The sequence below is a fragment of the Aedes aegypti genome, chromosome 1, assembly GCF_002204515.2.
Source record: "Aedes aegypti strain LVP_AGWG chromosome 1, AaegL5.0 Primary Assembly, whole genome shotgun sequence".
NCBI lineage: Eukaryota > Metazoa > Arthropoda > Insecta > Diptera > Culicidae > Aedes > Aedes aegypti.
Genome location: NC_035107.1, coordinates 307,139,938 through 307,166,177, shown reverse-complemented (window position 1 = coordinate 307,166,177; position 26,240 = coordinate 307,139,938). Strand labels below are relative to the sequence as shown.

The following is a 26,240-nucleotide window of genomic DNA, read 5'->3' as shown; positions in this document are numbered from 1 at the left end:
TCTAAACAGTGTAACCGGAGCTGATCTTTCAGATTCACGTAATTTTTGAGCGACGAACGGACATCGAAAGGAATGCGAAACGAAAAAGTGCAAAGCAACAAAACCAAAAACAACGAATCCGTCATCGTCGTGTCAAACGCAAAAGAAAAGAACCATCGAAGATCAGAAGAACGCAGAAAAAGATCTTTTGCTTCGCAACATCTTTTTGGATTTCGACATTTCCAAAACAGTGATTTGTGGTTCGTTTCTAGTGCAATCTGAAGAAACTTTCCTCGGTGTGAAAATAGATGTTTGCTTTTGTGTTGAAGGCGAGTGAGAAGAGAAAAAAAAAGATGTTGACCGATTGGATTGAGTAACTTTTTTTTTGCTTCCCGTTCTGGTCAAGTGGAAGAGTGGAATAATATTATTACCTTTAGTGGCTGCTTTTAGCAGACTGCAATTTGGAGGACACCACCATTAGGGGCTTGCATAATAGCCAACGCAAGCAAAGTGGAAACAAGTATTATAAAGTGCGTCAAGTCAAGGCCGACAAATATGCCCTTAGACAGTAGCGTAGTTGGGGGTGGTTCCGAGAGGGCGAAGCAGATTTCCTCCTCGGGGTGTGTTTGCGGAGGGGCTGTCGGTGTTGGATCGGCTTCCGGTGTCCCCAGCTCCGTCGTAGGTAGCGTCGGGGGTGTAGCCCCTGGGGGAAAGCAACTGTCGGCGAAGAAATCGCTCAAATTGTCCAGCTTGGCCGACGACATGATTGGGCCCCCTTCGGCCACCGGCAGTCACCAGGACGAGTCGTTCCGGGTGCGGTTGCACCATCTCTTCGCGCAGATCGAGAGGGAGTTTGAATTGCTGCACGCGGAGAATTTGAGCCGTAAGTATGGTATTCCGGGAATCGGACAGGGCTGGTAGCGAGTTACCTTTTTGGGTGACTTGGTCACTATTTCAAGCATTTAAAGACGTGGACGACTTTGTTGCACTCTTTTGCATATAGGTAGGGGGCCAGATCCTATTCTTGGCACTTTAGATTCGATTCTACCCCATTACCCCGAATGCCATTTCCCAGAATGCCATCACCCCGAATTCCATTATCGTACATTCAGGTCGGACTCGATTATCCGGAGACTCGATTATCCGGGTACTCGATTATCCGGGAATCGATTATCCGGAATTTTAGACTCGATTATCCGGAATTTGTTTTTTGATGTTCTTGTTTTGCAATTTTTATGCATAAATCTGAACTAATTTGGTATTGCAATATACAATATGAATGGTTTTGCAGTTAAAAACGTATTTAAGAAAAAGGGGTACATTAATGAATGTTTGCCCTTTACTGGCATAAACCAGATTTGCTGGTATGTCTGAAACATAGTATTTGGAAACTGTAGCTTAGTTGGTTAAAGCGCCGGTCTAGCGTACACGGAGTCGTGAGTTCGAGTCTCACTAGAACGCGTATTTTTTCGCAAATTCATGTCTCAATTTGTCAAACAAACACACTGTGTCTTCTGATTGCAAGTTTCCAAATACTAAGAAAAAGGGGGTTTGAAAAAGTGTTTTTTGTGTATGCTGATCATGTTTTTTTTTCTTGTGAAGGCTGCTACTGTTCCTAGAACAAAATTCTGGCTACGCCACCGCGTCACATAAATAAAATAATAAAAAAAGATAATACAGTACTGACCCGATTTTGTTAGCCCCCGATTTTGTCTGCCTCCGATTTTGTCTACCCCCGATTTTGTCAGCTTTTTAACCCGATTTTGTCAGCCCATTTTAAATACTAAATTGTCTTCGTCATGTAGTACCGTGATGCTACCATATTTCGCACACGCTCCTAATTTCGCTCACTGTCATTTTATTCATACTTGTTTATGCATATTGGACTATATAATTGCATATTGTGCAGTCATGACTGAAGTAGAATTATTCAAAATAGTAGCTGAAAAAAAATTCTTTCGCAGAACATGTTTAAAATGTCAGTGAGCGAAATTTGGAATTGGAGATGAACCAGCCGTGGGCTGAAAATCTCCCTAATAAAGATAAAAAAAAAAAAAAAAAAAAAAAATTTGGAACGCGCGAGGAATATGGGTACTTTACGGTACAATGTTTACATTAATACTGATATTGATGTTCGGTGTCATGCACGCATGGGCGTAGCCAGAGAGGGTAAAAGCAATGCCTCCTTCTCTCTGTACAATAGAACAATTTTACTACGGGAATTAATCATGTGTTTGAATTCTTCGAAGATTGTCTCCAGCACTAGTATTTATACAATATTTACGTCATGATAGATTATAAAACTTAAAGGGATTGATAGATTATAGAACTTATACAGAGTCTACCAAACAATTAAGCTTTTTAAGAATATATTGCCAGACATTGTTTGAAGGTTTTATCAACAGCCCGCAATGGAGATATGCACAGCCGAGTAGTCGACAAACGAATTTCAGATCTCAAATATTAGTAAATCGTGCTTCATTACTTAGCAACCTGACGATTATTGGTTAAAATTAAAAACCCGAAAAACACAGCCGGGTTTACAAAAAAGAAACTAGGTAGTTCATCCATAAATTCCTCCAAGAACACAAATCTAGAGGACAAGGCAATCATTTGTGCTGGAAATTTAACTTACTGGTCACTTGCTGATGGTGACCAATCGATCACATTTTCAGCGCGAACTTTGTCAGATTCTCTAGATTAGTGCTCTTGAAAATTCACTTAAAAACACACTTTTGTATGAATTTTAAAATATTTTTTTGGAAAATGTATATAGAAATCGTCAGTTGAAATATTCTATGAATTATACTTGAAGGAATTCTACGAAGGCAATCATTGATGCCATTTTGAAGGAATTTCTAAAAAAAAAACCTAAAGGAATTTTCATATGATTTTTTTAGGAATACCGGTGTCCTGAGAAAAATTCTAGATAATTCAACGGTCATGCAGAACTAGCATTCAGATTAATTCCGGTTGTCTTACTGGCCAGAGCAAATATGTCGATGAAAAGGATCACTATAAATCTTCAGACTTTTTCCAATTAGTAATTCTCCAAGACGTTAAACGGACCCGTTACTCAAAACGCGCGTTGGACCTTTCTTTGCATATTGTGAAAAAGCAGGGTGGATATCCTGCATAGTTTTATGGTTCATGCAAAAAAAATTGTAACAGCAGTATATTTGGCGTGAAATTTGAGAATGAAATTGTGAGGGCCGCTCTTCTCCCCCTGATAAACAAAAAACCTGGCTACACCCATGTCCCTTGTCCCCTTTAAAGTCTATGTAGGTCGTAAACGTTGTTCATAAGCATATATTAACACGTCCAAATTTGAAAAACAGAAACAAAAAATATGTCCCGATTTTGTCAGGTACCCCATTTTGTCAGCCCAAAATTTACCGAAGGGCTGACAAAATCGGGTCCCTACTGTATTAAAGTTCTTTTATCAAAGAATTATCTTTTTTCTTAGTGTTTCGATTATCCGGAGGATTCGATTATCCGGAGTGAAAAAAAATCAATACTCCGACCTGTACTCCGAATTTCATCACCCCGAATGCTACTGCCCCGAATTTACAATTATCTTAACAGGATGATATTGATGACAATTAAAAGCTTTCGATTGATGTAAAAAAGTTCTTAATTCATCAATAATTGACAATTATTGTTTTGTTCAATAAAAAATAGTTTCTCTTAGTAGTGGTACTATAGGCGCAAAACTATTTATTTTGATCACTTTTGAACGAAATCGAGCTGTGTATCAATGGTACTTAGATAAATAACTCCTGACCTTCATGTCAAAAAATATTTTGCAAACATTTACAGCAAAATTGCCGTTGAAAGCCACTCAATGTGAGTGACTATGGGGAACTGTCTACTAAGGGAACAATGACCATAACACTTCAATGGTCGCGCTGTTGTAGTTCGTACAACACATGTAGGAAAACTTCTTGGAACACATCGTTTTCCATTTTTTTTTAATTTCTTTATTAGTATCATTCCAAACATTACATTCATTTCTTATATCTAGGTGTTCTATGTTATAAGACAACACTATCATCCTAATTTGGTAAAACAAATTTAAGATTTTATTAACATTTTGTTAACAACATATAACATTTCATTTGCCGTAGCAGTTATTTCACAAAAAAAAAAAAAAAAAGCGCTTAAATATATTTAACCTAACTTAACCTAAACATATAACGCATTAATCGTGGCAATAGAAGATTGTAACGATTTTTGCCTGAAATTATTTATTATTTTATTTGACATTTGTTCCAATGTTTCAACATTGGATATTCTATGTAACTCATTGGTACTATACCAGGGAGGAAGCCTCAGAATCATTTTCAAAATTTTATTTTGAATTCTCTGCAGAGCTTTCTTCCTGGTATTACAACAACTAGTCCATATTGGTACAGCAAACAACACGGCTGGCCTGAAAATTTGTTTGAATATCAGAAGCTTGTTCTTAACACAAAGTTTTGATTTTCTATTAATAAGGGGATAAAGACATTTTACATATTTATTATATTTGGCTTGAATGCCCTCAATGTGATTTTTGAAAGTTAAATTCTTATCAAGCATGAGCCCGAGATACTTAACTTCATCTGACCAATTTATTGGAATCCCTCTCATCGTGACAACATGTCTACTTGAAGGTTTCAAATAAAGAGCTTTTGGTTTATGTGGGAATATTATTAGTTGAGTTTTGGAAGCATTAGGAGAAATCTTCCATTTTTGCAAGTATGAAGAAAAAATATCCAAACTTTTTTGCAATCGACTACAGATGACACGCAGGCTTCGTCCTTTGGCGGAGAGGCCTGTGTCATCCGCAAACAAAGATTTTTGACATCCCTGAGGTAACTCAGGTAAGTCAGATGTGAAAATATTGTATAATATTGGTCCCAAAATGCTTCCTTGAGGAACACCAGCTCTTACAGGAAGTCTTTCAGATCTGGAGTTCTGATAATTAACCTGAAGTGTACGATTTGACAGATAACTTTGAATTATTCTAACAATGTATGTTGGAAAATTAAAGTTTTTCAATTTTACAATCAAACCTTCATGCCAAACACTGTCGAATGCTTTTTCTATGTCTAGAAAAGCAAGACCAGTAGAATAGCCTTCAGATTTGTTGGAACGGATCAAATTTGTTACACGTAAAAGTTGATGAGTGGTCGAATGTCCATGGCGGAATCCGAACTGTTCATTGGCAAAAATTGAATTTTCGTTGATGTGTGCCATCATTCTGTTCAAAATAACCTTTTCAAAAAGTTTACTGATGGAGGAAAGCAAACTGATTGGACGATAGCTAGAAGCTTCTGCAGGATTTTTGTCTGGTTTTAAAATTGGAACAACCTTAGCATTTTTCCATTTGTCAGGAAAATATGCTAATTGAAAACATTTGTTAAATATATCAACTAGAAATGATAAGCTACTTTCTGGCAGTTTCTTGATGAGGATGTAGAAAATTCCATCATCGCCAGGAGCTTTCATATTTTTGATTTTTTTAATAATAGTTCTCACTTCTTCCAAATCAGTCTCCCAGGCATTTTCGAAAACGTTCTCTTGATTGAGAATATTTTCGAACTCCTGAGTAACTTCATTTTCAATTGGACTAGTAAGTCCTAAATTAAAATTGTGCGCACTTTCAAACTGCATAGCAAGTTTTTGAGCTTTTTCGCAATTAGTTAGTAATAATTTGTTTTCCTCTTTCAATGCCGGTATAGGCTTCTGAGGTTTTTTCAAGATTTTAGATAATTTCCAAAAGGGCTTAGAGCCAGGGTCCAATTGAGAAATTTTATTTTCAAAATTTTTGTTTCTTAATTGAGCAAAACGCTTTTTGATTTCTTTCTGCAAATCCTGCCATATAATTTTCATAGCAGGATCGCGAGTGCGTTGAAATTGCCTTCTCCTCACGTTTTTAAGACGGATCAAGAGTTTAAGATCATCGTCTATAATCACGGATTCAAATTTTGCTTCACATTTTGGAATTGCAATGCTCCTGGCTTCAACAATGGAATTTGTTAAAGTTTCAAGAGCATTGTCAATATCAAGTTTAGTTTCTAAAGAAATGTTAACATCAAGATTAGAGTCAACATACGTTTTATATATATTCCAGTCGGCTCGTAAATAATTGAAAGTGGAGCTGATAGGATTGAGAATCGCTTCATGGGATATTTGAAATGTAACAGGGACATGATCAGAATCAAAATCAGCATGAGTAACTAATTGGCTACAAAGATGACTAGAGTCGGTTAAGACCAAGTCAATCGTAGATGGATTTCTAGAAGAGGAAAAACATGTAGGGCTATCAGGGTATTGAATTGAGAAATATCCTGAAGAGCACTCATCAAATAAAATTCTGCCGTTGGAATTACTTTGAGAATTATTCCATGACCGATGTTTGGCATTAAAGTCACCAATGACAAAAATTTTTGACTTATTGCGAGTCAATTTTCGCAAGTCAGTTTGGAGCAAATTAACTTGCTGTCCAGAGCATTGAAAAGGCAAATAGGCAGCTATGAAAGTATATTTACCAAACTGTGTTTCAACAGAAACACTTAAAGTTTCAAAAACATTAGTTTTAAATGATGAAAACAGTTGATGTTTTATACGCCTATGAATGATGATTGCAACTCCCCCACATGCCCCATCAAGTCGATCATTACGATAAACAAAAAAGTTAGGATCTCTTTTGAGTTTAGATCCAGGTTTTAAATACGTTTCCGTAATAACTGCTATATGCACGTTATTAACCGTAAGAAAATTAAACAGCTCGTCCTCTTTACCATTCAGAGAACGAGCATTCCAATTTAAAATATTTAAATTATTATTTGGATCCATTAGCAAAACGTAATCCAATAACAATTTGATTTGTAAATTTTACACCTACTTGGACTGCTTCAGTCATAGTGGTGGCTTTGAACATTGCATCAATCATTAGATTCAATTGTTCAGTTAGAAAATTAAAATCAGAGGCAGACATGTCATGTCATGCTTCGATTTGGTGTTCGGAAAATTTGTCTAGAGCATCGAACTGATTGCTCATTTCGATACAATTATTCATTTCACCCTTGGAAGAAAGTTCGCATTCCGGGGAAGCGTCCTTTCTTCCATTCTTGCCACGTGTAGTGACAGTTTTAAAACCCACTTTTTTGGAAGGAAGTAGTGAATTCAGAGATTCACCCTTCCTTTTGTTATTCGCGACACAAGACACGCGAATAGAGTGATATTAAATTTCTCAGCAACGTCACTCCCAACAATTTCAATCCGGTCGTATCACTCGCTTATAATGAATCCTAGACCCTGTCATCCAGGAGGGCGTCGATGAGTATTGCATTGTAAATCTCTTTATTAAGTTTTTTCTTGTGTTCATTACAATGTTTTACAGGTCGGTTGTTACAACTAAAAGATTTTCAGCTTTGGTATTTAAGAATTTTCAAAAAATGTTTGTTTGTGTGTGGCTAAGCCATGTTTTACACTTTCGCCCTTGTTTGGCGTTCAGTGTTGCGGTTTAGAATTATTAAATATAACCAACCCGGTGCTAGGCAGCCATATTTTCGTGGTCAGCATCAAACTCAAGAGCAACAACGTACATTGGCCTAATCATATTAGGGAATTTTTCCTCCAATACTAAAATGTGTTTCTAGCTAATCACATCCACCCAAATTGACTTGCTGTACTGCAATTCAATAGTTTGCAACCGTTTGTAAGTTCGAATAACTGTTGTTCTGCGGGAAAAGAAATTTTTCGGAGAAAAAGATTTCCCCATCATCGTTGTTATTCCTCAAACGGTTATTTGTTTACAAACATTGCGGTATGTTCACTGCGTTGAGTGCTGAAGGTCGCGTTCTGTTCGGTTGGTTATTCACTGCAGCCTTCTTGCGGATTGCAATTCATGCAATTCATGTCGTTTCGGGCAGGTCTTAGAGGTGGCCCAGTGTTTATCCCCACAGTTCACGCACTTGGGGTCAGCCTCCTCCTTTGCGTCACACATCTCGGAGGGATGTTTATCGCCACACTTGCACGTTCATATTCAGCGGTTAGATCCATGAATAGAAATATTAGTAGTAGAACGCTGATGGCGTTGTTGTCACAAAACTGATTTTGAAGAAATAGGAGGCCGTGAGCGATCGGCCAAACCGTAGGTGGCCATGAAATGATGAGGCATCCGATCGTGTCAGACACTTCAGTCATTCCACAACAAGCCTTCAAGCAGACAAGACATGTTTCTTAAGCAATAGTTAAATAAAGCAATTTTAGTTTAACTCAAAGCTTACTTACTATCTGCCCATCCGAAGAGAACCTCCTTTAGGTTATGGGCCCCTCAATGAAAGAAGGTTCCGGTATCCCGCAGCTGACTGGTCCAAATTATGAAAATTGGAAGTTCCAAGTCAAGCTTTACCTGGATGCGGCGGAAGTATCTTCAGTATTGAAGGCGGAAGCTCCAGCTGCAGACCATGCGACAAGACCGAAGTGGGATCAGCTGGACAGAAAGGCAAAATCGCTGCTCGTCGGCTTCCTGTCGGATGAATGTCTGGAAGTAGTCCGTAAAAAGGATACCGCTTGGTCCATGTGGAAGGCCCTTGAGGAGACATTTGCGAAGCGATCCGTGACCAGCCAAACCCTTTTGAGGAAGCAGCTGGCAAGATTACGTATGACGGAGGGATCTTCTATGAGGAATCATTTCGTGGCCTTCGATGATCTTGTTCGCCAACTGAAGTCTGCAGGTGCCAAGCTGGAGGAGAGTGACTTGGTGTCACAATTATTCTTGACCCTACCGGATAGCTTCGACCCGTTGGTGACCGCACTTGAAAATCTGGACGAGGCGAATTTGACCCTGGAAACAGTGAAGCAGCGGCTGCTCGCTGAAGAGTCGAAGCGAATTGATCGTCAAGATTATGCAACTGATGACAAGGGTGCAGCATTCGTCGGAGGAAAGAAGAATGAAAGAAAGAAGGTTATCCGTGAATTCACTGGAAGATGCCACCGGTGTAAGAAGACCGGCCATATGAAGAAGGACTGTCCCTGGAAGAAGTCCGATGGAAACGCTCGGTATGCGGTCGGTAATGGGAAGGCAGTCGCTTTTATGGGAAGATCTGATGAATCGAAGACGTCCAGTGGCGGTAAAATCCTGTTCTGTGTGGACTCAGGGTGCAGTGACCACCTTGTGCATGATGCAAGCTTTCTGAGGTCGTCACGGAAGTTGAAGGAACCGTTTGTCGTAGAAGTTGCGAAGGAAGGCGTGTCCTTGGTTGGTAAGTCTACTGGAGAGCTGATAGGATTTTCAAACAAGAACGTGGAATTCCGTATGAAGAACGTTATATTCATTCCGGATTTGCGGGAAAATTTACTTTCTGTGAAGAAGCTTTCTCAAGCCGGAATCGATGTCCTGTTTACTGGTCGAGGAGGTATCGAGCGTGCGGAATTCAAGCGTAACGGTGAAGTCATTGGCGTGGCATACTTGAGAGGTAATCTGTATCAGCTAGAGCTGGAAGTCGGGTACGTCGGTCAAGCTAACATCACCACGGCGGAGGCAAGTCGATTGTGGCATCGTCGATTGGGACATGCTAGTCAACAGGCCATGGAAACCATCGCGAAGCATGAAATGGCGACCGGTTTTACGAACAAGGTGGACCGCATAGGGTTCTGTGATACGTGTGTGATGGGCAAGCAATGCCGTGAGCCGTTTGACGGAGTTCGTGAAAGAGCCACTCGTCCGTTGGAGCGAATTCACTCAGACGTGTGTGGGCCGATAGATCCCCCGGCCTGGGATGGATCAAGATTTTTCGTTTCCTTCATCGATGATTGGACCCATTTTGCAATGATTTATCCTATCAAGCGCAAGAGTGAAGTCTTCAGTTGCTTCAAGCAGTATGAAGCTTTGGTTACCGCCCACTGGGAAACGAAGATCAGCAAGCTTACGGTGGATCAAGGTCGCGAATATTTTTCGAATGAGCAGAAGCGATACTATCAGAAGAGAGGCATCCAAGTTCAGTCAACAGTGGCGTACTCTCCGCAGCAAAACGGAGTTGCTGAACGCTTTAATCGAACCCTAGTTGAGAAGGTAAGGTCAATGTTAATTGATTCCCAGATGCCCAAGCGGATGTGGTCAGAAGCGGCCATGGCGGCAACATACATCCTGAATCGAAGTCCTTCGACGGCGCTCGATGGAAAAGTTACCCCTGTGGAAATGTGGACGAAAACAAAGCCGGACCTGAGCAAGCTTCGAATTTTCGGTTGCAAGGCCATGATGTGGGTCCCGAACCAGCTGAGGAAGAAACTAGATCCAAAGAGCCGTGAAGCAATTATGATTGGCTATGCGCCAAATGGTTATCGCTTGTGGGACAGGCCGTCAAGAAAGGTCATTATTGCAAGAGATGTCAAATTTGATGAAGACAGTTTTCCGCTTGCCTGCAACGATGCTGAAGCAAAACAGCCGCTGGTGATTCGTACGTTCTATGAGCCAGAGGGGGAGCCCTTGGATACCACTAGAGCAGATGAAGTTGAGGTTGAAGAGGCAAACGATTCAAACAGCGAATATGGAGAAGCTGATTCGGATGAACAAATATCCGATACATCAAATCCTGGGGCGCTCCCTTCGCAAGAAAGACGTGAAGACTGTTTAGAGTCAACCACGAGGCGCAGCGAACGGGAGCGCAAGCTCCCAGGTAAGCTATTAGATTTTTTCACTGGTTTTAGAGCATCCACTGCTTCTGTGATTTACGCATCTTCAGATCCACCATCCACGTACAAGGAAATCGAACATCGTGAGGATCGTGACGCCTGGTTGGAAGCGATTAGCGATGAGCTACAATCCATGGAGGCCAACAACGTATGGAAGTTTGTCCCGTGTCCGGTCGGAGTGAAGCTCCTGCAATCCAAATGGGTGTTCTGCGTGAAGGAGGATGCGGATGGAAACGTTGTTCGTCATAAAGCGAGACTGGTCGTTAAGGGATTTCTCCAGAAGCCGGGAATAGATTATCACGAAACCTATGCGCCAGTGGCCAAGCTGACGACAATCCGAGTGGTTCTGGCAGTTGCTTTGCAGAAGGGGTACTACATTCATCAAATGGATGTGAAAACGGCTTTCCTGCACGGGGAACTGAAAGAGAATATTTTCATGGCGGTCCCTGATGGGGTGCAAGCAGCAACTGGTACGGTGTGCCAGCTCCGGAAATCATTGTATGGGTTAAAGCAGAGCCCGCGATGCTGGAACGAGAAACTTAATGAAGTTTTGTTGAAGCTCGGTTTCAAGAGGTCGCAACACGACTATTGTGTGTACACCCGGATCGACGAGAGGGGGAGTGACGTAATTTACGTGATCCTGTATGTCGACGACCTGCTGATCGTTGGAGCGAAGCTAAATACCATTGAGGACGTGAAGAAAAAGTTATCCCAGCATTTCAAAATGACTGACTGCGGCGAAGCGAAGCATTTCCTCGGAATGAAGATTTCTTATGATAGGAAGCAAGGACGAATGGAGCTGTCACAAGAGGCCAGTATCAAGAAGATTCTGAGAAACTTTTCTATGGAAGACTGTAATACGACTAAGACACCGATGGAAAAGGGCCTGCAGCTATTCCAAGCTACGTCAGAATTAACAGAAGCACCATATCGAGAATTACTGGGGAGTTTAATGTACATTATGATGGCTACTCGACCGGACATATGCTTCCCAGTAGGATACCTTGGACGTTTTCAGCAGCGACCTGATGCTTCACACTGGACAGCTTTGAAGAGGGTGGTGCGGTTCCTGAAGGGCACCATGCAGACGTCCCTGAAGTTCTCACGCAATGAACAAATGGAAACCTTGGTTGGATATGCCGATGCTGATTGGGCAACTGATCAACAGGACAGAAAATCGGTGAGTGGTTTTCTATTTCAGATATTCGGGAACGCTGTTTGTTGGTCAAGTAAGAAGCAGACGACGGTAGCGACATCATCCAGTGAGGCCGAGTATGTGGCACTAGGTTCTGGCGTAACAGAAGCTATATGGCTGGCTGGACTGCTTGACGACCTTGGCATTCGAGGCACAACACCGGTGACAATTTATGAAGACAATCGTGGGTGCATAGGAATGGCCAAGAACTTGGAGAGCAAGCGTGCGAAGCACATCGATATCAAGCACCATTTTATAAGGGACCATGTAGCAGCCGGTAACGTTAAGGTGGAGCCAATCGGGACTGAGAACCAACTCGCTGATATTTTCACTAAGTCGTTGGATGTCGGGCGTTTCCAGAAACTATGTCGAACTATCGGACTCCACGATCGAGAGGGGGTGAAGAAATAGGAGGCCGTGAGCGATCGGCCAAACCGTAGGTGGCCATGAAATGATGAGGCATCCGATCGTGTCAGACACTTCAGTCATTCCACAACAAGCCTTCAAGCAGACAAGACATGTTTCTTAAGCAATAGTTAAATAAAGCAATTTTAGTTTAACTCAAAGCTTACTTACTATCTGCCCATCCGAAGAGAACCTCCTTTAGATTTTAATTATTATTACCTTAAATTATGAATTTCCATTGTTTGCTCAGTACCATGTCGTTGTTTTGGTTTCTAAAATTAATCTGACACTTTGAGGCCCGGTACTCAAGCTGTCAGTTCGTGGCAAACTAGATGTTGGTAACACGAACAGCAGCGACATTAGCATTCTTAGGTTAATGCTTCTACTGATCCATGACATCTATGCTGTCAAGGCCACCTTCATTGGTTTGGTGGTAGGATAATCGTGGGTAAAGTAGTAAATGAATAAACTGATAGACGCAAAATTGTCAGTTTTAATTTTAATTTTAATTCAGGGTTAAATCGTTGATCTTTTGAAGAAGTCATGAAGTTTTTTTTAAATAGATTACTCTAGAAATGTTTGGGAAAACTGCAGGAGTAAATCTTGGATGAAATAATAAATTTAATCATTAAATGGTGAAACTTTTAGAAAAAATCGAAATCGAACATATAATTACTGCTAACAAGGGAAGGTCATGATGGTGTTACACGGGGTTTTTAAACGGACTATTTTTTGTTAGATTCTACATGTCAAAATATGAAAAACCCCAAAGCCTTTCGGGTGATAGACCAGTGTGTAGCCAGGAGGGGCTCAGAAAGGGTCGATTTTGTACGAATATTATATTATTGAGTCAATCAAAAATTTGTCAAAAAGATTTTTCTCAGTATTCGATGTGAGAGACTTTTTCAAATACATGCAATAATGTTACCCAGGATATTTCATTATGCTCACATGGGTAAAACATTCATGGCAGTTTCCATGAATGTTTTACCCATGTCAGCATAATGATCATTTCCTCCGAAAATTTCTTCAGAGATTCCGTCCGATTTTCAACATGAAATTCCTTCGGAAAATCATACAGGACATTGCCATGAAATCGACTAATTATTTTTCAATTATGATTATAAAGTATCCAGGATTTCTTCAAGAAGTACTCCGGTAATTTCTTTAGAACTTTTATCAGAGATTACTTAAGGATTTAGTTTAGAAATACCTTTTTTTCTGAAATTTCTGCCATCATTTCTGAAAATTCCATTTGGCATTTCTTGGATAAATTTCTTAAAGGACTTTCTTGAGAAAACTCTCAGGAAAAATGTTACCATACCTGAAGGAATATTACAAACAATCCCCGGAATATTAGTAAATGAAAAACCGAATTCAGTACTATACCATTTAATTCCACTAGAGTTTCAATCCTAAGACAGATACGCGTATTTTGACCTCAACTGTAAGGCCTTCTTCAGTGTCGTGTACTAGACTCTAAATTCGGTTTTTCTTTTACTTATAGGTATTCCACTAAACTGCTCGAAGATTTATTACACGGAGTATTGTTAGAAGATATCGCTAGAGAAATTCCTGGTTGAAATCTAAAAGAATTCTTAAACAATAATGTTGGAAGAACTCCTTAGATTTTCATGGAGGCATCTCTGGTGAAATTAGTGGTTGAAATCTTGGAGAAATCTTTTAATAAATTCTAGGGAAATGGATGAAAGAATCACTAAATATTTTTTCCGAAAGAGTAACAATTTTCTTAAGAAAGTTTTGAAAAAATATCCTCTAAAGATTTATGGTTGAGATTCCTGGAGGGATTTTATTGAGAATCCTCGAAGGGTTCCGATGAGCATCCTGGAAGGATTCTGAAAGGATTATGAAGAGGAGCTCTGATGAGGATCCTGAGAGGCTTCCGATGTCAATCATAGAAGGTTTCTAATGAGAATCCGAAAAGGTTTGTAATGAGAATCCTGAGAGGCTTCTGAAGAGAATCATGACAGGATTCAGAAGAGACGTCTAAGGTGCTTTTGATGAGAGTACTGAGAGACTTCTGATGATAACTCTAAGGGGATTGAGGGGATTCAGATTCTAAGGGGAGAATCTTGAGGGGATTTAATGAAGGCTTCTGATGAAAATAAAATGACAATTTTGAAAGGATTTTGATGAGAATCCTGAGAGGCTTCTGATGAGAATACTAAGAGGTTAACTGATAACTCTGAAACGAATCTAATGATAATTTTGAAGGAATTCTGATGAGAATCCTAGGAGGCTTCTGATGAGAATCTTTAATGGATTTTGATGAGAATCCTTACAGACTTCTGATGAGTACCCTAAAATAATTCTGAAGCGAATCCTAAGGGGCTTTTGATGAGAATCCTGAGAGTCTTCTAATGAGAATGCCACTTAAAAGGATTTTGATGAGAATCTTGAGAGCATTCCTATGAAAATCCTGTTTAGATTCTGATGAAAACCTTGAGAGGATATAAGCAAAAGAGTGCAACAAAGTCATCCACGTTTTTAGGTCGCCACCAGCCCTGGAACCGGGTTTTGAACTACATGACTAATTTTATGTTCTCAAATTACAGTGCAGGAAAAGCTGGAAGCCGTCGCCGGGACACCACGAGACTCCACGGTCGGGGATCGCTTGTTACCCCTTCAAGACTCGTACGAAGCGGACGGAGCGGTCAACAAGAGCTTCAAATCAAAGCTGGGAAGCGCTGGAAGCAAGGTCAAAGCTAGTCACAAGATTCGGGCCCAAACCAGTCGGATTGTTTCCAGCTTCAAGGCACAGTCGGTGGTGAGTTCCTTGGTCAGGGAATTCTGCGGCCATAAGGATGGCGTTTGGCAGGTTAGCACCAAGGTAGGTCAACCGATCATCGGAACAGCTTCAGCCGATCACAGTGCATGTATCTGGAGCATTGATACCGGTCGGTGCCTGCTGCAGTATCAGGGCCACAGTGGATCGGTTAATTCGATCAAATTTCATCAAACTCGCGATTTGGTACTTACCGGAAGTGGGGACGCCACGGCCCACATATGGCAGGCGGCCGTCAACTGGGAGATTCCCTCGAGGAAGGGACATTCATCCGAAGAGGAATTGGACGATGAAGAGGAACCGTACGAGGAGAAGGAACGGATCGACGTCCTGCGGACACCGATTTGCGAGTTCTCCGGTCCTGGAGGGCACACTTCGGTAGTCGTAGCGGCTGATTGGCTTCCCGGGGGAGATCAACTTATAACGGCCAGCTGGGACAGGACGGCCATCCTGTGGGATGTGGAGACGAGAGAACCGCTGCAGCCACTTTGTGGCCACGATCACGAGCTGACGCATGCTTCGGCCCACCAAAGTCAACGGTTGGTGGTTACCGCCTCGCGGGATTCAACGTTCCGACTGTGGGACTTTAGAGATCCGATACCGGCCGTGTCGGTGTTCCAGGGACACACTGAGTAAGTACCAATCAAGATTCTAGCTCTGTTATGGTTCAATCCGAGTAGACCATTAGTTCATTAGAGATTGGTTATAATAGTTTTATAAAGAAAAGATGCCGAGGTTTGTGCCTTTTTGAAAAATATCTCATTATCGCTCAATGGGTTTTTTCATCTTAGAAATTTAATAATAAATAAGTACCAATGACAAGAATCAAAGCTCCTAATTTCCTAATTTTGGGGTTTAGTGTCGTTTTTGAAGGGGCTATCCCGTTTGGCATAAAGTTATTTGGCATAATGATCATTTCGCATAATGGTCATTTGGTATAATGAACGTTTGGCATAAAATAAAAGAAATTAGAAGTTTAAATAGTGCTACTTAAAAGAAGATCTGGTGATCAAATCGTCGATGAAAATGTTAGTAGTTATAATGCAAACCACTAGTTTAACAACGTAATGAGAAATAACAGTCTATGTCTATGATCAAAAAGAGGGAAAATCACATATGAGAATGTTAGCAATGGTAATGTCAAAAACATAGCAACTCAGTTTTCAATGATTATGCCAAATGTCCATTATGCCAAATGACTATTATGCCAAATTATTTTATGCCAAACGTCTTTATGCCAAATGACTTTATGCCAAATGGCGTCCCCCCGTTTTCGAACACGATTACTGTTTTAATTATTTTTGTTTGAAATTTCCAAAGCTTAAAAATGTTATCAAAATTACAGTCATCTATCCCTAACTCGATATTGAAGGGACCATCGAGTTAGGGAGGTATCGAGTTACAGAACACAAAAACAGTGCAACGGCGATTCAAGTGACCATCGAGTTAGCCATGAAACCCAACTTTTACTATGGTTCTCTAACTCGATATCGAGATACGGAATATCGAGTAAGGGAGACTTAACTGTACTTCTTTCTCTTTCGCAGGAGCGTAACATCCACCGTGTTCACCCGCGACGACAAGGTGGTCTCCGGCTCAGACGACCGCTCCGTCAAAGTGTGGGAGCTGCGCAACATGCGCTCGGCCCTGACCACCATCCGGACGGATTCGGCCGTCAACCGGTTGGCCGTGTCGGCAGGGGGAGTGATTGCCATACCGCACGACAACCGCCACATCCGGTTGTTCGATCTGAACGGGCAGCGGATCGCCCGGTTGCCCCGGACCAGCCGGCAGGGCCACCGTCGGATGGTATCGTCGGTGGCTTGGACTGAGGATGTCAGCTCCTCGGTGTGCAACCTGTTTTCGTGCGGATTTGACCGGCGAGTGTTGGGTTGGGCCGTCTGCTTGCCACCGAAGGACAACTGAACCATGGCCCGGTACTCGCAAGGAAGGAGTAACTCCTAAGTGGGCTTTTTAGCATTATTAGCACGAAGGAAATGGACAGCGCAGATATAGACATCATATATGTGTGTGTGTGCATGTATCATAGTAGACGTTCGAACTGAGAATCGTTGGTTATTTCGTATTATAATGTGTAAGTACTCGATTAATACTATTCTTTGCTCGGTTGTTTGTGCTTATCGATGCACGTCTCTTTAGTCTTTTAGTGGTTAAGGAAGTTTCTTTCCAAAATTAGTGGTATATCTTTGTCAGACGGTGATGAGTCAGAAGGTTTTCGTGAGAATCTATTTTTTTAAACCGATAGTTTAGTTAAGCTGTGGGATTGGATGGGTATACGAACAAATGGGAATGACTAACAACAAGGTATCAGGGCTGGTAGCAGGTCTCTTTTTTAAGCAAAAATGTATCTAAAGCCATTTTTTTCCTTTCCATCTAAAACTTCCTCAAAGGTTTAGAAGATCCTTGAACGAGTTTAATGTATTTTACCAGATGTTTCATGTGATATCTTTAAGATTTTCTTTAGAAAATCCTTCAGGGCTTACACAATAATAATAATTTATGAGAAAAATCTCGGGAATATTGCTCGATTACACAGCGTGACAAAAATGACATTTTTGCGTGTCTCAAGAATCAAATTATGTGTCTCTAGTAGATTTGGGGTTGCTGAACTTGATGCCATTCTCAGAAATGTTCCAGCACGTCACAATTCGAATATATACAGGTCGCCAAAGTTGTAAAAAACACTGGTTTAATTGATGTTTACATTAAATTTAAACAATGATTTATCAAAAAATATGATCTAATCTACCAAGCATGCATAATAGGACTTTAACTTTCATTTCAGATATAATTTGATTGAAATTGCACGATTAAATTGAGGTTAAATCGATTTTTTCAACATGCTTGCAGTCTCTATACGAAATTCTTCGTTTCTCTTATATGGCAAAATACAATACTTTTCTAAATCAACAAAAAATAACTTTTGAGCATCGGAAGTATCATGAACATTGATGATAAGTATTGTTATACACATGTAATTTGAGTTCTGAGGCAAATTAAGCAAATAAAATGCCATACAAGCTGGAAAACTTGCATGCAAGTTGGTTGAAATAGTCAAATTGAACATTTTCAACAGCCAATATCTCAAAAACTAGACGTGCTATGATATTTCTGTAAATGGCAATGGATTCAGCAACCCTTAATTAAGTAAATAGCGGTATTTTGGTACTTGAGACAAAATCGTGTTCCGCAGTGTTATTTTTTTTGTAAACTTCTTTGGAAAATTCTTGAACAAATCTTGGGAAAAATCTGAATAATTTCTGATGGTTTCCTTGAGTTCCTGGAGTAAATTCTGAATTTTGTCCTAAAAAGAAAATTAAAAAAAAAAATCCTGAAAAAGTCTCAACTGTAATTCTTGGAGGAAATAAATTTCAGGAGAGCAGACAACTTTTTAAAAAAATCTGGAGGAATCTTTAGACGAATTCTAGCACAAGTCTCGAGATGAATATCGGTAATAATTTCTGGAGCTATCATCGGAAAAAATCCTGGAATTATTCTTGGAAACCTGAACGAAAATCTTGGTGAAATTTCTTGAAATGACCGTAAAAATAATTGGAGCAAATTCTGAGGAAATCTAAAATCACATGCATTTAGATGAACTTTCTGAGAAAAAGCTTGGAAATGCATAGAGTTAAGTATCACTGCAATGAATTACGTATGCATTTCCATGATGTATGTGGATTTTAGTGACGTAATATCACGAGCAATCCGCAAAAGAATTCGTAGAAATTATCTTTTAGAGATGTCTGGTTGGATTCTTTGAGGAATCCTCGTAGAAAATATTAGCCATATTTCATGGTCCCTGTTTGGTTTCCTTTTCCTGGCAAAAGACCTTTAAAGTTCCTTTATTACACTGACGTTGCCAGTCCTGACAGGTTTAGTTTCAGATATTTTTTTAAAGACTTGGACACTGTTGTATTGCAAGTGTTCAAAAAGTCTCTATTTCAATTGAAGGTCTCTAAAGTCACTGTTTTGCTCTAAGTTTCTGCAGTGAATTCTGTTTTCAATTCTTGATGTTCCAAAGAATCCTACCATAATATTCTATGGTTTCTACAGGAATTCTTTCACATATCCCCCAGATGTTTGTCTAGGAATACATTTAGAGGTTTCTCCAAGGAGCTCTCCAGAAATTCCTCTGATATAATCCTAGGATTTTGTCCTGAAATTCGTCCATGGGTTTCTCGACGAATGTTTGGATGAATTCCTCCAGAATTTGCTCCAAAATAATCCTTCAGCAGCTCAACGCTGATACCTCCCATTATTTTCAAATGGATTACCTCAAAAATCCTCCCAGGATTGCGTTCAGAGATTCTTCCAGTAGTTCTTCTACCGATTCCTCCAGTTGTTACTCAAGGATACCTTCCAAATACTTCTAAATCCACAAAGGTCTTTTCTAGGGTTGAAGAAATTCGTTCATTATTTATTCCTCAACATTTCTTCCTTCCTGAATTTCTTCCATGGATTTCTCAAGAATTGTTCCATGAATTCCATGAAATTGATTAAAGTTCCCTTCCATGATAATTCTTTCATAAGATTCTTTATCGGATCCCCTCATCCATCAAAGGTTTTATCTAAACATTAGCCCAGAAATACCTCTGAAAAGGATCATCAGGGGTTTACTCTTTGATTCTTGAAGAACTAATACCGGCGACTACTCCAGTAATCTAGATACAAACTGCCCATAAAAGCATAACTGTCGTACATGGAAAAGTATACATTGAAAAAAAAAAAACCGGCGTTCATAGTTTGAAGCCTGTCTTCTAATACAAATGTTTAAAAATGCCTAGTACATTTCTGTATCCCATATCAATTTAGCACCACAATTCAGTTGCTATTTGGGTTATGTTTTTATGGGCAGTAAAATACTTTTGAAAAATCATTCATGTATTCCGTCCTAAAAAGCTGTATACTCTTTCAAAATACTAACCGTAATTTCCTCAGAAACTTCTTTCATAAATTCTTCAGTATACTTAAAGAAATTTCATCAGAAGTTTTTTCAAAGATTTCAGCATGAATTTTTCCAAGCAGGGTTAGAGTAAGTGAAAAGTGCCGCGATCGGTTAGTTCTGTCTGATCTATCGACCTTGACGCTTGCTCCTACGGGGGCCAGCGACGAGGGCAGGATCAAACATGTCGCGCGTCGGTCTAGTAAGTGAAAAAGTGGCGTGATCGGTTAGTTCTTTTTGATCCTTTGACCTTGACGCTTGCTGACGCACTAAGAAAGCCAAGTTTTTTTTCCTTTTCGGGTCGCGCGCCTTTTTTTTTTTCTGAGTGCTTTTATATAGCCGAGCAAACGAGTGAGGCTGAGAGTGGATTGTGGCTGCACAGTGAAGGATAAAGGATCAATTGGTGAGCTCGTTTCATGCTACTATTTCTAATCTATAAAATATGTATGACTGCACATTTAATCGTTACAATTGTGGGACGTAAATATGAATTTTCAACAAACTATGAATTGTTCGTCACTGTGAGTGTCGACACAAACTCTGATTCATGAATTATTTATGTTTCACATTTTTTTTATATTCAGAACACCCCTTTTTACCTTTATTTTTGTAATTAAAAAAAAACTTTGAATGGTTCGACATTACAAGTGTAGACTTGCGAAAAGTTCACTTTATTCAACAAACTTTGGATGGTTCGCCACTGTAAGTGTCGGCATAAGAATAAGAGTGTTCTATGATGTTCCAACCAACCAAGTTTTTTGTTTCTTTTCAAATAAGTAAAATATAATAACACATGCTTCCGTCCTGACAGCTGTAGGAATGTTACATTTAGGTATTTGTTCAACAAACTTTGAATGGTTCGTCACCTCAAGTGTCGGCATAATTTTCCACTACATAGAAATTGTTCATATCAAATGAAAATTTTATATTTACAAATAAGCATGTATATATCTCACAAATCATTATTTATCATGGTCTAATCGCTTATCAAAGTGAATCCTGTGACCCAACGATCCTTCCCATTAACAAACATCCCTCCCAGTAACCTTTGTGGAGATGCAGAGGCAAACACGGTCTCCAAATAGCAAAGGTTACACACTAACATTCCTTCCCCCAATCCCACCTGACTGCAAGGACGTGGCCGGCGCCGTTATTGACCCTGTATAAATAGAGGCACTGAATTATGCACATTGAAGAAGATTATGGCCAATCCCAGCCAAACTTCTAGTTGATTCTTTGTGCATTTTCACTGACTTCGGTCAATCACGGAATAGCAACCATTGATATGTGTAGTCAGTCTAAGCTAAGCTAAGCTAAGATTTCAGCATGAATTTTTCCAAGCACCTCGGGAATTATTTTCCAGAATTCGTTACAATAATTTCTGAAGTAACATTTTATTAAATCTAAAAAGAATCATTTTGAGGAATTGTCTTCTCCCAATGGATCCTTAGAAAAATTTCTGATGGATTACTGGACTAATTCCTGAAAAAATCCCTGCATTGAGTGTTGGAAAAGTAGCGGTACAAATTCTGGGAAAAATCCAGACAAAATATTTCAAAAAATGTCTAAGCTTCTGAATATATACCTGGATTGTTCTGCAGTGTCTTAAAGGACGTGTCACCATCAGCAGTAAGTAAGTGTGTATTATTTTATCTTCAGGTTTCCCAGAAGAATTTCAGGACAAATTTAGACTTCAGAAAAGGCTTAGAAACATCTCTGGTGGAATCATCAAGTATCTCATAGAGATACTCCTGTAGGTACCGCCGAACTCTCAGATGTAATATCTTAAACTATTCCATATTCAACTTCCTGGATAGAATGCCAGAAAGGGTACCCTTAAAATATCTGACCAATTTCCGGAAGAAACCCTGTAGAAGTTCTTAGACAAATTCTAGAAAAAAAATGACAATTGTATCCTTTAAAGATTCCGGTAGGAATACCGCAGCAAATTTCGAATTTTTAAAATTTTTAAACATATTCTATAGGATTTTTACTAAGTGCGTTTACAAACTCAAGTTTTTGATCTGAGAGTTGTCCTATAAGAAACTGCTGTTTAGACTATCATGATCTTTATTCTAAGCTGTGAACACTTCTGATGACATTGCTCTGGAATAGATCTAGGGACAAAATGAATGGAATGTCTCTTGAAGTGGAAGTTTTTTTTCTCAAGTTGCAGTTCATCAAAATTTTTGCAGTAATTTTACAGAGATGAAATTGTTAGATGAATTTCAGAAAAAAAAATCATATAGATATTCGAAGAAGAATTCTAGAAGTTCTTCTAGAAGGCAGCAATTTGAAAAAAAATGCTTCTATTCAAGATGTCGTTAGGAAAAAAATGAATGTATTTTTCTGAAAATTATTGAAAATTGTGTTGAAGGGATTATTAAAAACATAATAACATTATTTTGATAGATTCCGTTTGTAATTTCTGGACGAGTTGGAGAGGAAATCCTTTACGAATTTTCCTAACGAATATGCAATCAAAATTGTCCGGAGATGCTATTTGTGGAAACGGTAGACGAATACTTGGAGGAATTCATTTAAATTATTTGGGAACATTTTACTCAAATCCTCAAAGGAATGCATGGATGATTTTATTTGGAGAACACATAGCTCAGTTTCAGTGAAAATGTCAGGAGGAAAAGCTGAGGATTCTTTAAAGAAATTCAAAACATCTGAAAACAAAACAACTGTAAAACATGCTGAAGTAATTCCAAGTTGAAATTGTGGAAAGTTTTCAAAAAAGATGTGTAGAGAAATATTTAAAAAAAACCTTTGAATGGTTCGACATTTAATCTAGGGATTACTTCTGTACAGTGAACCAAATTTTCATCAAAATAGACGAAAATCAAACAACAAAGCAAGTTCGCTCACAACCGTTTGTCACAACTTTTGCGGATAATGATACAATCAAAAGCAAACATGTTATGACAATCACAGGGAGCAACATTATTGCAATTTTTTCAACTCGCGAATAATCTGTTATTTTAAACACAAAACTAAATTTGTTTTATGGATAGTGTTTCTACAACGTAGCAATGTTAACCAACAGGGAGAAAGTTCTCAAAAATTGTTATGTGAAGCCCAGAAAATCACTGCGCACGTGGTGATCGATCATTGTCATATTCTATTCAAGAGGTGATAAACTGATGTTGCGAAATAAAATTGTTGCAACAAGAATAGGAGATGTTTGTTGCTGCGTGTTGGGTGACAATTGATTCACTGCTTCTGCAGTATCTTCCAATTATTGCTCGGACTGTTTCACAAGTGAATTGTCCATGGAGCCTTTGAGTGTTCATTGGGGGTTTTAAACCAGAACATGCTACAGCATTTATTCCTGAAATTTCTCCAAGTGCTCTGCCAGAGGGTAGTCAGGGATTCCTTTAGTAAATTCTGCATTATATTATCCAGGTTCTAATTTGGTATTTTTTTCAATGTTAATTTTAGCTCTTTTTCCTGAGAATCATCAAAAACTTTCTCAAAAGTCCAGAAGATGCAATGTATTACTGGTAGCAAGTTTTTTTTAGAATGCAAGTATCTAAATGTCTCAACTTTTAACATATGGTCTATGAAGCCTATTTTTTTCAACCAAAGTGGTCTCTCAAGACACTTTTTTCCTTTTTCTACTGGCAGTGATTCTGGTGCACAAGGCTTCATAGAAACATTCAGAGATTTTTACATGGTCGGTCGATAGTTTCTTCCGCATTTTCTTCTCAGATTCCTTGGAGAAATCCTACATCGAAGAGTTTTTTTGAATACTTTGAGGGACTCCTAAACACATCCTCCCAGAAATTCCTTAACTAATTCGTTTGGAAATTTCTCCAGCGAAATTCCAGAGGGATGCGGAAAGATGTTTCTCAGGATATACTTGAGAACTCCAATGCTACTACTTCCAGAAGTCTCCATAAGGATTGCTCTTAAAAATTTCCCAGGAATTATTCCAGAAATTTCTCCATAGATTTTCCACTTATTCTTCTTCAGATTTCACCAGTTGTTACTCTAGGAGATCTTCTTCAGTTTTGTTTTTTTTTAATTTAAGGAATTTTTCCATTGTTCCAGGAAACTACCGTCAACGTACCAGTCCACGCTCATGTTCCAAACGCCCGCTCACGAGTTTAAAAAGTAAGGTAATTTGAGTAAATACACAAAAAAATGTCCACAGTATGATTCAATTTGTCGATATGAACCGTATAGCGGCAATAGTTTTAGAATTTACTTTGTGTAAACTTATCTTTTTCAGTGTGAGTGGGCTACTGGAACATGAGCGGGTACTGGTGCAATGATGGTATAAAAAAATTTCTCTAGGAGCTCCTACTCCATTTCCCAGTTATTCCAGCCATTTTATATGGATTCTTTGAACATTTAATCCAAAATGTTTCCAAGGCGTTGCACATTGCGTTGCTCCATAGACAAAAATCAAATTTCAAGTTATTTTATTCGGCGATAATTAGTATCCACATGTGTTTATAAATAGCATCTGCTATTTAATCAAGTATGTATAAGCTATACAAAGCACTAAAACTACTACAACAAGCGTCGAAAATGTCAGTTGTCGTAGTAGCAGAAAAACTAAATTTTGTCGCATGTTTTCAGCATTTGTTTCAACTAGTACTAGGAGAGTGCTGAAACCAAAATATTTAATCAAAATCTAGAAGAGAACATGGTTGAAGGTTGGTGAAGTATATTTGATGGGATAAGCACACCAATTTCACTTTGCATATGAGAAATCGGCATGATGAGTTGGCTATTGAAATCAAACTTATGAAATACTTACTTGTAACTTTGATTATCGAAGTTAAGACCTGAGGGGCCTGTTCGGGTTTTTAAAAAAAGAACGCGGACTCGTTGACGGTCGAAACAGAAGTGAGAAATAATTTTATTTCAATTATAATGAAAATATAAAATGCAACCTAAGCAGCAGATCGGCGTTGACAACGGCCTAGATTCCTCACGGGTTGATTGCAGCGCGTGGTGCAGCGTCAGCGCATCGCAGGCGATCGGTATCCGGTGTGTTATATTGATGAGTCAAATGAATGGGTGTTAACTACTCCCCCTTTGAAGTGCCTCCTGGATCAACGACTGGTAGAACTGTATGTGTCAGCAAGTGTCGGTGGTTGATAAATGTAATGTAGCGGAGTGGCTTGTGGTTTTTCTTGAGGTGTGATGATGTTAACTGAAGCTGTTTGTTGACGTGCCTTAACGAAGATGTAGAATCCTAGTAGAATGATCAATGTTGTGGTGAATGAAAATCCTCCCCACAATGACCACGATGTTACATCTATCTTTGTGTGCAGATATTCCAATTTTTTGATGTTTTTCAGATGACGTTGGTGTATTCTGTTAATGCCAACAGTTTGATAAGTTTGGGTCCTGGATATGCTCAGGTCGGTTGATGGTGCAAAGAACGGTTGTTCTACGATTCTGGTTATAGCGTTTGTAAATGTAAAGTTCTGAAAGGTGACAGAACAGTTTTCGTATACGATGAGATATGAGCCTCGTTACTGTCTGTTCGTCGCTCCACAGGTATTTTGTAGAGTGTCGTGTACATCATTTAGAAGTACTGTTGTGGTTCCCATTTCGATGACTGGAATATGATTGTAGATGACTTCGTATGAACAGTTGCTTGGAGAACCTGTTATGACGTTGCTAATGCAACCATCGGTGGACACGTCTTTAAGTTCAGATGTTTTGCAAATGGTCCAATTTGCCAATTCCGTACATGGTGTTATCAACAGATAAAGGTTTGACACGCTTTTAAAGAAGATTTTGCCGGATATCATAATACGCTCTGCTTGATTGATCACAGCTTCGACTCGAAGTTGTTGAAATGTAGTGTTGCTGAAGTTGGGGATGCCTATAATGTACAAGATAACTTCTCCGTTGGTGACGACTGATGTGGTAGCGAACTGCAAGGAGACACAAGGAATTCACCAGAACCTGATAGATGAATCAGGTTCTGGTGAATTCCTTGTGTCTCTAATCTGGATGTAATGTCTTCGGTTTCTGTTGGACTTAACAATTTGTTATTTAAAATATTCAATTTTGAAAATATTATTGCATTTCTAATAGCTTCGATTTCGTCATTTATTACATTTAGATGAAACATAATTTTCAGTGAATCTAACTCCTTTGATATTTCGTTAAAATTTTGAGAATCTAAGGAGCTTATGTCATTCAAATAGATAGTCAAATTTGTAAGTGTT

The 26,240-nt window shown here is 39.2% G+C and overlaps 1 protein-coding gene across 2 annotated transcripts; it reads left to right on the top strand.

Annotated features, from left to right (window-relative positions):
* The first annotated feature begins 96 nt into the window (after positions 1 to 96).
* LOC5565185 (WD repeat-containing protein 37) lies at positions 97 to 25,253 on the top strand. Of its 2 annotated transcripts, XR_002498757.1 has the most exons (4): positions 97 to 862; positions 14,842 to 15,703; positions 16,619 to 17,166; positions 24,097 to 25,253. XR_002498757.1 is itself a non-coding variant. In XM_001649464.2 (3 exons), exons 1-3 carry the CDS (start codon positions 535 to 537, stop codon positions 16,995 to 16,997), a joined length of 1,569 nt encoding a protein of 522 aa, XP_001649514.2. In that variant the 5' UTR covers positions 97 to 534; the 3' UTR covers positions 16,998 to 17,601. The 2 variants fall into 2 exon arrangements, 1 of the variants encoding a protein (XP_001649514.2); XM_001649464.2 differs by lacking the exon at positions 24,097 to 25,253 and having other exon boundaries at positions 16,619 to 17,601.
* Positions 25,254 to 26,240: the final 987 nt, after the last annotated feature.